Source organism: Phalangium opilio, unplaced genomic scaffold (genome assembly GCF_054372755.1).
Source record: "Phalangium opilio isolate 3A_F unplaced genomic scaffold, DU_Popi_V2 ptg000217l_1, whole genome shotgun sequence".
Classification (NCBI taxonomy): Eukaryota; Metazoa; Arthropoda; class Arachnida; order Opiliones; family Phalangiidae; genus Phalangium; species Phalangium opilio.
Genome location: NW_028324218.1, coordinates 13,926,651 through 13,937,314, shown reverse-complemented (window position 1 = coordinate 13,937,314; position 10,664 = coordinate 13,926,651). Strand labels below are relative to the sequence as shown.

The following is a 10,664-nucleotide window of genomic DNA, read 5'->3' as shown; positions in this document are numbered from 1 at the left end:
AGCTTGCGCAACTTATTCAGCATGTAACCGGAACTGAAAGTTCAATGTCAAGGAGGTTACTTTAGCTGAAGCAACATGCGTATGGATCTATTTCAATGGGCGAGTTAAAATTTCATGCATGGAAAAAAATGTCTCCAATTTGCTGTATAATAGGCCAAGTAGACATTCATTAAAAGCCTTCTTGACTTTGCCGTCTCCCCGATTCCATTGTGTCGCTCCTTTTCCATTCTCACGCGCATGTTAACCCTCGGCCCATTTAAAAAGTAGGGAGGGTTTCTCGATCCCGGCTTGGTGCTTATCTTTTGCAGGGATAACCTCCCGTTATTCGATCTCCGCATCACCGCTTACATTACTTGACGATGAAAAGCACGTAACACTCGGTTTTAGACAGCCAGACGTTGGTAATCAGAAGTGAAGAAATATGTACTTATTTTTTACTTCTATATGTATATGTATGTCACAGTCCTGACTGACTGACTGACTGATTATCAGCGCCAGCCCAAATCTATGTACCATTGTACCTAGAAGGCTGACATTTTGCAGGGGCGTTACTCTTAAGTAGTAGGCACGCAAAGATTCTTCTCATCCGTCGCCATCTTTTAAAATGGCGGCAGGAAAAGGTAAAAATATTTTTATGGAATGACGTTGGCGTGTTGCAACCGATTTCACCATGAACGCTGGATCTCTAAAGGGACTGGTAAACGGAATAGGTTTTTCTCTATAGCACGTTTGCTTTCTAAAAAAATAAATAAAAAAAAACGGGTACGGCCAAGGTCGTTTAAATTTCTTTTCAATAGGTTGACCGAATGGCCTTGAGTGTTCCCAAATTCACAACCCCCATCCCTTCCCCCGACTCCATGCTAGAGAGGACTCGGTTTGTACAGTGGAAGGCGGGCGTTTTCCGGTCCCTTTAGAGATCCAGCGTTCATGATTTCACATATATTCAGTGCACTGGTTCCCTATATTCTATAGTTGAGCCTTATGGTTTTTTGGGGTTCGATTTGCTGTCATGGTTTTAAAATGGCTGCCTAGAAAGTAATAAAAGGGTCCCTAAAAGGATGACGGGCGAGTCCGAGTGCCATTGCTTCTAGTCTTTACATAAATATAGAATTTATCATTTAATGCTTAAGGAAATTATGCATTAATTGCAGTTTTATTTAAAAAACACGTGTTTCGATAGTTTGTTGACCCCTTGATCTAGAGGTAAAAAAACAAAATCTTCAGTATCACCCCGGTGACATTTTTCCGAACCTGAGGGAAGTGTGAAGAAGTGGCTCATAAGCAATCAAAGAATATTTCAAGTTACAATAGTTTGCGGACCCCTGACATCAAAAACCACTAGCTTGATTATCAGTCTGTCAGCTAAAGTTTTACATCAACACCTCATTTGTCAAAATCTGAGATACCTGTGACTAGGAATTTTCGTAGAAACGTTTGTAAAACAGAACTCAAGGAAGTAGATGAAAAAGTTCATAAGATATGTTCTTACTGACAGCTTGTCATGAGGTGACGTTGGTGAAACGTCATAGATTCTCGTAAAGCGACCCCTGGTGAGACACTGTCAAAGGCTTAGTACAAAATACATATTAGGAAGATGGACTGCAAAATTCTCGCGTCGTTCTCGAACCTATAGCTCTCAGTAAGTCTCTAAGTAAGAAGTGTTGGAAGTGTCATACTTATGAAACATATCTTATAAACGTAAGATGAAACTAAGACGGTATTTTCATACTATAACTTCCTTAAAAAATCTGCAATCATTGCTTAGATTTTGAAAACATATTATGTATCTCAAATTGTTTTACTATTCATTTCAAATTCCACGATATTTTTGAGCATTGCTTTTAAATTTCCTCTCAGTCGTCTTCACTATCACTAACCGAAATGTTGCATCGGTTGGTATCGTCAACTTCAGGTGATATACTTTATGTATTGATGTCAGTGACTGTATATCCAGAACACCCCTAACGATGTAAGGAAGATCCTCAACTCTTTCGTCACACTTTCTTCATAAATTTCAAGGACAAACCCCGCAGTGGCTTCACTAGTTTGACACTTTTGTGGCCTTCCCGAGCGTGGCCGACCAATCTAACCGTGATATGGCGGTTCCTGAAGACCTATTAACGATTATTCATTTCATGACGCGCTCGGTTTTTAAGAATATTCTCTTTTTTCTATGAACCTTTTCTTAGAAATGATCATCTAGGAAGTTTTTTTGGCAAGGTTAAAGGTTTTTCTCGTGCGGAAAAGACTGGATTTTGGGGTGAAAAACTTGGCGCTTTAAATTGTTATTACAGTTTTATGACTTTCTGAGCGACGTTCAATCTTTTACGGTGGCGAGTTTCCTGTCCTTTTGTCCTGGCCAAGAGAAACGTTTTTTTAAGATATTTTTTTTGCATAAGGAAAGAAGGCAATTACTCGTTTAAAGAGTTTGGAAATTTCTAGGCTTAGAATTTACTCATTTTCCCGCCAAAATGTTTTCTTCTCTTTGTTGTTGTTGTTGTGTTAAATAAAGGAAAACCGTTAATGACTGCGTGATTTGCAGCGATACCTGAAGCGCCATCTAACAATTAAAAATTTTTCCCGCCAAACGTTTTTCTCCTCTTTGTTGTTGTTGTGCCAAAATTAGGCCAAATGAAAGAAAACGAAAACCTTTAATGAGTGTTTGATTTGTAGCGATACCCGTAGTGCCATCTAGCAGTTAAAAAACTAGGTGAAAATACAACAATCCCAATTAGGTATTGATCGAGCTGTGAAACCTTAGTATCTGTGAATGGCTAACACCGAACCTAACAGGCTAATAATTCCCGCCAGGCTTGGCAAGATCTTTACCAAATTTTAACGATATGTTGGTAGAATCTCTATTATCGCTTGCTTAAAACACGTGTAAAGGATATACTTGACAAAATTTTAGCGTATAAGATTTAAAACTGTCAAATTCATGAGTACTGGTTAGTTGCAACGAAGGGCCTGCTTGTGATTTGCTCGAAGTAGCACATATTCAAACATAACATAGAGGCAACGAAGTTAGAATAATCTCAAGAGGGAATGCAGGTATCGAACATGAGTCTGAAACAATCATGAATGCATTAAGGACGCATCTAAAACCACAGACATGACCGTGTTCAATAAAACATATTCTAGGGCGTACCTTAGAATACGGGAAAATTGAGACATAATACATTTGATCAGATTTACGTAATTTGAGAAACAAAAATAAGTGGATTGCTTGTTACACATCGATCTGGGTGCTTCTAAGCTTTCATACTCGTCTTGTCATAAAGAAAACCGGTTTTGATTTTATAGGGTATTTTATTTATTGCCATTTAAAGGTCTCTAGCGGTAGACCAAGTCGGTATTATACCGAGTGTGAATAAACTCCAATTAAAAAGTCGTAGGTAACGCTGGGGAATCCCCAATCCCATAAATATTCCAACCCTCTTTTTAAATGGCTAGAGAGTGAGTGGACTCAAAGGATGAAGATTCGAAGTTAACAGCCCGAGAATATGAAATTTTTATATCCACAATTGAACTTAGTTCACCGGGATGTATTACACTGGACGATTCTGTCTGTCTGTTTTTCCCCATGTTCACAGTTGGTAAATCGGACCAAAAGAGTTTTATATTTCCGGATTGGGTTCACAGGTCACAGATTCCACGTTAATTTGCTAACGAATTAGCCAAGCCATAATTGAACGAGTATCATTTAATAGGGCAAAAAGCTACAGTTATTTTTCAACTTTTGTATGTTTATTTGTTCGTGAAATTAGTGTTTCTTGGTAGCAAGGTTTGTTTGCGTTATTCATTGTTTTTACTAATTGTAATTTTTTGGACTAGATGTCTCGAATTTCACCAGTGTAGCAGTTAATAATACGATTATTGGAATAACTATTGGTACCACCGTAGGGTGTCAATGGACTCGGGGGGGGGGCTAACGTTTTTGTACAATGCACCTGAGCTGATGCGGTCTCTACATGTTCAATGTTTCGCACAAATTAAATGGGGAACATCTATGAAATTCATCATCTTATAAGACTTTTCACTAATTGTGCAAATCAAAATTCATAATGATGTTGAATGCCAATATTTAGAGAAAAAAAAACTCAAAACTTTATTGGACAAATATGTGGATTAAATTTCACATGATTATTTGGAATTATATTGGATATATTTTTGTCACAATAAAAAAGTTGATTTTGAGTCCACGGGCCGGGTACAATTATATTGTTCTAACAATACATATAAAGCGTCAAATACACATACTTTTATGTTATTCGAATGCGAAATATTGTTCAATTGTTTGAATAACATGTTGAGCAATAAAAACTAACTCAATATGTATGTTCAGTTTTGTACGCAAATATTGTCCAAACTTTACCGCAAATGATGTTTCATTTCCTAAAAAATTGTTGTGGCATTATATTTGAACTTTGTACAAATGTTAGCCTAAATCACATTTGTTTATACTTTGTAACTAGAAGAACGGGCCCCACGTTGTTTTTTTGCGGAAATTATTGAGCGTAAAGAGTGACCTTAACGTTTCTATTGACTGTGCCAAGAAGTCATTTCTAGTTCATTAGGGAGAAAGCGTAAATCGTCACATTTCCATCTTTATCTCCAGTCCAAACGTAAACGTAGGTCCGGAGCTAATCCCTGCCTCTAAATTAATTGGTTCACGTCAGTGTGACAAGAATGACGAAAGTTGCGTATTTTATGACTGAGGAGAGGCGAAATAGCGCGACCTCCTTTTACGTCCCCTCTTGTATTTTGAAAGGGGGACTAGAACTATGGCGCGCGAATACTTAGGCAATTTGTACCTTCTCCCTAATAAACTAGATATCGCTTCTTGCCGTGCAAGAGTTGTTTTCTTAAATAGACGACTTTCTTCTTAGCACGAAGTTACTGATGCCGTAAATTAAACCTTATTTTCTGACTAAAAGATTTAATTATACCGTGGTCTTTAGTCACGGTTCGCGCTCACACATTGCCTTAATATAGCTCAAACTCACAATAGTAAACAAAATCTGAAGGAATGGGTGATCTTGTGTTGTGTATACTTAGAAATATTTCAGTCGACCATGAAGGATTGTATTTGTTCGGGATTAAGACTGCGTCTAACTTTCTTGAAGGTGATGGTTTCGTTAAACGTGTATTTATTTATATTAATTTGTATTGAAATTTGATTTTGTATTAGAGTTTTTACCTTCAAATTGTTAAAAGTTCACCTAGTGGTCAACCAATTCTCGATGGAATCGAATCAAATCTTTTAAATAGCCTGGCCAGCACAATTAACTTTACGTGAGATATTTCTACCAGTTATTAGACATCAGATGTTTCACGTTAGAAATTAATATTTTTAAAGATACGATCTTTACGAGACTAAGCATGGACGTCATGGAACAATGCTACCAAATAAATCCTGGACCGGAGTTGTCGGACAACTAGCTTCTGGAGTGAGTAATTGTCCATAACGTTTTAAGGCAATAGGGAGCTAACAACTGGCTACGGGAAGAGATAGTCTGACGTCACGCAGCCCCCTCTGGTTGGCATTTTTGCACGTAGAATACTGTTTCCAACCGTTAGACCCCAGTAAGAAATAGAAGGGTGCGACGTTTCAGGGTCAGAACTTTTAGCTCCCTATAGACCATTTCGATGTAACCAAGGTTGATGGGGGGAGTATACGTAATGAGGGAAAATCGGCACGCTAACTGTGGAACGATTTAGATCCGGTGGGACGCTAGAAATTTGAGAAGAATACTCGGAAAAATGGCGGGCGATCTACCTCAGACTAATCAATAAAACTGCCCGCCATTTTTCCGTGTATTCCTCCCCCATTTTCTAGCGTCCCACCGGACGTGAGCCAGTCCACAGTTAGCGGGCCGATTTCTCTCAGATTACGATTCCACTACCCATCGTTCCTGATGCAACTAAGAGGGAAAGACACTGGGGAAAACTTTGTCTTCCTTCTCGCTTTTTGGCGCCTGCGCTGTAGTTGTTTTGTATCATGAGTGGCAATGTATCAACCCCCTTGAATGTCTCTATACTGAGTGTTGCCTATCCCCGTTATTGCATCAAAAAGGGGTATAATTCTATAACTTTTTAAAATATCTCGTAGAAAGCCGACTTTGGTCTTGCAGGACTTTCAGTAACTGAGGATAGAAGAAATGTTATTGATTTCAGTGTCCCCTACATCCAAGACACGTCGAACTTCTTCGTAGGTGTTGAAAACGTAACTAGATCAGAAGTCTTATTATTCTTCAGTCCATTTGAAGTTAATGTACGTACAAAAATACTTAATCTATGTATATCAAAAGTATATTTTGATTTTGATATAAAAGGTTTGGCTAGTAGGACTGGCTTGTACTATTCTGGTTGTATTGATTTTGTACATGTGCTTTTCGTTTCGTCATAAGCCAAAGTTCAAATTGCTCAGTTTTATGATCGTCTTTGGCATTGCTGCGAAGCAAGGTAATGCGTTTATTTTGAAAAACAATTGTTACTCAATTTACTTCGAAGAATAGTGGATTCCATATTAACTCCCATCTTGGAACCACCATAAGTTCATAAAATAGGTTCCATAAGTTTGTCACTGGTTACTGAGATCTTGTCATGAAGTAACGTAGGTGAAACTAAGACCATTAACAACCCCGGGATGCGCAACGCAAGCTTTCAACTTTTCGTGGTTTTCTGTTTCGCGCGATCCTAGCGACCCTTGCGGTATATTGAGGAAACGTTTAGGGGGTACCGAATTTCCGGTTTACAGGTTCCTCTTTGCTATTTAAAAATGGCGGATCACGAGGAAGAAGTTAAGAATGAAAATGTTAACGTGTACATATTTTTTTAACTACCATATTGCAAATATCAAGCTAATTTAACGATATATTATTTTACTATTGAATCATAATTGTACAAAACCGTTGCGGCCTCGGCCTCCGAATTTAGAAGAAGACGATCTTATTTCTTTTTAAGCGATATCCGGAACCGGAAGTTCTGTACACCCTATAAGTTTCTATCAATTGCCGGTTGGTGGCACCCGTGTCGCGAAAACAGCCGTAACTCCTAGAGGCGGACCTTTCAATATGAGGATCTTATTGCGTTGCGAATCCCGGGGGTTGTTAATGGTCTTAGGGTGAAACCTCATAAATTTTTGTAAAGCGACGCCTGGTGAGGCACTAGCTGTCAAAGGCTTAGTACAGACTAAACAAGAAGATGTACCGCAAAACCAAGTGTAGTCAATTCTGGCGTCGTTCTTGAACTAGCTCTCAGTAAGTCTCTAGTATTACGAAGTATAGGTAGTGTCATACTTATGGATCAAAGCTTATAAATTTTTTTAAACCCGATATATCCTAGTGAAATTCATGCAAGCCTTTTTCTACGGTTGTTCTTTTCAATAATTACAGGTGTTAATGTGAATAATGCTCAGTTACCAGCTTCGTTAGTGATAATCTCATGGCTGATAACTTGCACGATATTAAACATTTTCTATGGAAATGAGCTTAAAGCGACCACTAGTGTTCCATCGAAACATGATATCAATACATTGGACGATTTAGCGTCAGTTCTCAGATTGGGAAGCATGAAGGTTTTCATTGCAAAACACAACTCTCTAGAAGAGCATATTGCGAAAATGGTATAGTTGCACAGTGATACTGAAAGTTTTTGTTGATAAAATGTTCCTTGAATTTAATTGACGCAGTCTCCCAGACCATATGGGGATCTCTTTCGTCGAGTGGGTGAGATTAGACCACGAAGACCATCGGATTACGCTGACATCTATGCCAGACGTATTACCGCGTCGGAATCGCTTCTTCGAATGAAGCTCAAACTACTTAGAGCGGGGTATCCAACGTCTAAGATACGGCCAGTGAGTGAGCCGCTTGTGGCTTTAAATACGGCCATTGGATTTCAAAAGAACTTTACTTGTCAATCATCGTTTAACTGGGTGTAAGTATGGTTCACTGAGATACAGAACCTTTAAAATACAGGATGTTCCTGATAAGTATGACATAAATTAAAGGGTGTGTTCTTTGAGTCAAACTGGGTGCTGGAAAGTGGCAAAAACATGGGGTTTACAACGTTTAGTTACTGAGATATGGGCTCCCAAACATTGGCTCCTAAATCACGGAAATAGCCTTGCATGTGGAGTAATGAGCTTTACTTTTCCAGTGTACGCACACTTCTACCCATTAAATAGTATAAACGTCTTCTGATAGATAAAGGTTCAATAACATAATTAGATTGAAGTCTATTGAAGGATGATATGTCTTACTACACATGTAAGACTATACTTCGGGACCAATGTTTGGGAGCCCATATCTCCGCAGTTAAATGTTGTAGATACCATGTTCTTTGACATTTTCCACTTTGTCTGGTAGACTTATCGGAAACACTCCGTATAGTATATTTGTGAATCAAGTCAGGATAAACGTATATTATTGCACATGACAGCATCATAGCTTTGTCTGAAAGTGGATGTCTGCAGAAGTGGCAAGAAAAATTGATGTTTCCAGTAACCATGCAAGAATTGAAGAACAAGGATTTGGCAACCGTAGTAAACTACATCGAGTTCACTGATTTGCAAAGCACCTTTGTTCTACTGGCCATAAGTTATTTTGCGTCTTCACTGTTAAATAAAATGGAACTGTTTGACACCTTAAGAGGTGTTTCCTAATGCATCCCCAGCAGCACCCCTATTGGTGTTGAAAAGCACCATACGAGAGGATGTCAATACGCACCTTTCAAAACGGTGCGAAATAATACCTTCTCTGAAGGTGCTTTTATATCCTGCGAGGTGTTTTAATCACTTTGAATAGAGGTGTATATTAATACCAGAAAAAGTGTTAATAAACCCTTTAAAAAAAGGTCTTTTTGAGACTAATTTGGTGTTTTTAAATTTCATTGACGTTGGTGCTTTTTAATTCTTGTTAGGTTTAAACCATCACCCTTAATAGAGGATTATAATTATACCAGAAAGGTGTCTATCAACTCTGTAAAAGGTGTTTTTTGAAATTATTTTTTTCAAAACACATGAATTACCATAGATTAGTCTTTCAAAATAGCTGCTCAAAATCTGCTGCTCAAATCCAGTGGATTAAGGGTAAACGTTTTTTCTTCTGTAAGCCTTATTCAACCGTGTAAGATTTGATATGCGCGTGAAATGGTTACGCTTAACCTTTACTGTATATCCTCAATAGTTCTATTTAAGGACCTGATTTACATCATTCAAATGTGTATTTAATTTTCGGCTCACTGTGAACCGTCAAGACCTCCTCAAAGACACACGAATTCAAGGAACCAATCTGAACAACGCTTACCAAAATATTTAGAAGTAACATTTAGTGAAACAAGGAAAGTTAAATTTCATGTTTACACTGTATATAAATGTAGTAAAGCTGAATTAGAAAGTAAACACCAAATTTGATATATTAATATAAAAGATCTTCTTAGAATATTGAAATGAAAAAGAGCTTTATAGCTACAAAACTACTTAAAGAATCGTAATGCCGAAACATACTTAACATATTTTCATTTAATTTTCTACAATAAGAAAATGTTATGGTTTTGTAAGAGATAATTTTATCCTACTCGTGATATGCATGTAGTGTTTCGACTCAGATGCAATCTTCTTTACTCGTTCTATATAAACTTTCACTTGTGTCGTTCCGAAGAAAGAAAATTATCTTAAATATTTAAATAAATTTAAATGATATTAATTTTTTAATCGTCAGTATTTTACCTTAAATCTAGTTAAGTGGTTTTAAGAACGTTATTCTTAAAATGATTTTAAACAAAGCTATTGTTGACGTTTGACTTCTAGCGTAAACCGTTTTCACAATTTTTGGAAATTTAGGTTATATAAGGCGATTGATTCACAAATGGTAGGATTAAGCGCTATTGCGTGAACCTTTGGTCGAGGCCCTGCCATTGGGAGGCTGGTCGTTTCTCGTAACTTAAGCCGATCGCGCGTACATCTTAATCCCAACGATGATAATGGAGTAGAATCCAATGTTTCAGATTGGCGTGTATGTGTTATACACAGAAGACTTTATGATGGCGTTGTCAGAAGACAATAAGTACAGATTAGCGTGTATGTGGTATTTACCATTAGAAAAACCAGTGTGGCGATAGTGTAATGAAGTAGAATTTTTACCTCTCTCCAAGTGACTGGACGTGTCTGTGTGTCTGTCTGTCACCGCGTTCGCAGTTGGCAAATCGAAGCAAAAGTGTTCGTAATTTCCGGAACGCGTTCGAAGTATACAGAAATTCGGAAAATGTTACTTCTTTGCTATATCCATCTTATTTAACGTCAATCATTAACTATTCGTTAAACCTTCATCTGCTGTCTAACAACCAATTGTTTCACCCAATGCTATCCGGTATTTAATGGTTTCTAACAACAACACCATGCACTAGTCATTCGTGTACACCACATACGCCACACGTGAGACATGAGAAACGTCTAGCCTCTTAATGGCAGAGCTACCACCAAAGGTTCACGCAATTGCGCATTTCTTATCTCTTAGTGTGAATCAATCACTTTATATACCCAAAATTTACAAAAGTTCTGATATAGGTGTTTCCTTGAAGTATAACTTTATAGATAGCTATGTTTAAAATTATTTAAGGAATTAAATTTCTTAAACCGACCTAACTATAATTAACGTAAA

The 10,664-nt window shown here is 37.6% G+C and overlaps 1 protein-coding gene across 1 annotated transcript; it reads left to right on the top strand.

Annotated features, from left to right (window-relative positions):
- Nucleotides 1-4,829: 4,829 nt before the first annotated feature.
- Nucleotides 4,830-8,668, top strand: LOC149616725 (glutamate receptor ionotropic, delta-1-like). Its single transcript, XM_089856198.1, has 8 exons — nucleotides 4,830-5,126; nucleotides 5,192-5,295; nucleotides 5,360-5,450; nucleotides 6,113-6,274; nucleotides 6,336-6,465; nucleotides 7,398-7,627; nucleotides 7,694-7,941; nucleotides 8,446-8,668. Exons 1-8 carry the CDS (start codon nucleotides 5,076-5,078, stop codon nucleotides 8,666-8,668), a joined length of 1,239 nt encoding a protein of 412 aa, XP_089712324.1. The 5' UTR covers nucleotides 4,830-5,075.
- Nucleotides 8,669-10,664: the final 1,996 nt, after the last annotated feature.

Bases quoted from the DNA above. Each gene is read 5' to 3' on its own strand.
- LOC149616725 (XM_089856198.1), top strand. From the start codon at position 5,076: ATGAAGGATTGTATTTGTTCGGGATTAAGACTGCGTCTAACTTTCTTG. The intron at 5,127-5,191 runs GTGATGGTTTCG...ATTTTGTATTAG, and splicing joins TGCGTCTAACTTTCTTGAAG to AGTTTTTACCTTCAAATTGT. The intron at 5,451-6,112 runs GTGAGTAATTGT...AATATCTCGTAG, and splicing joins TCGGACAACTAGCTTCTGGA to AAAGCCGACTTTGGTCTTGC.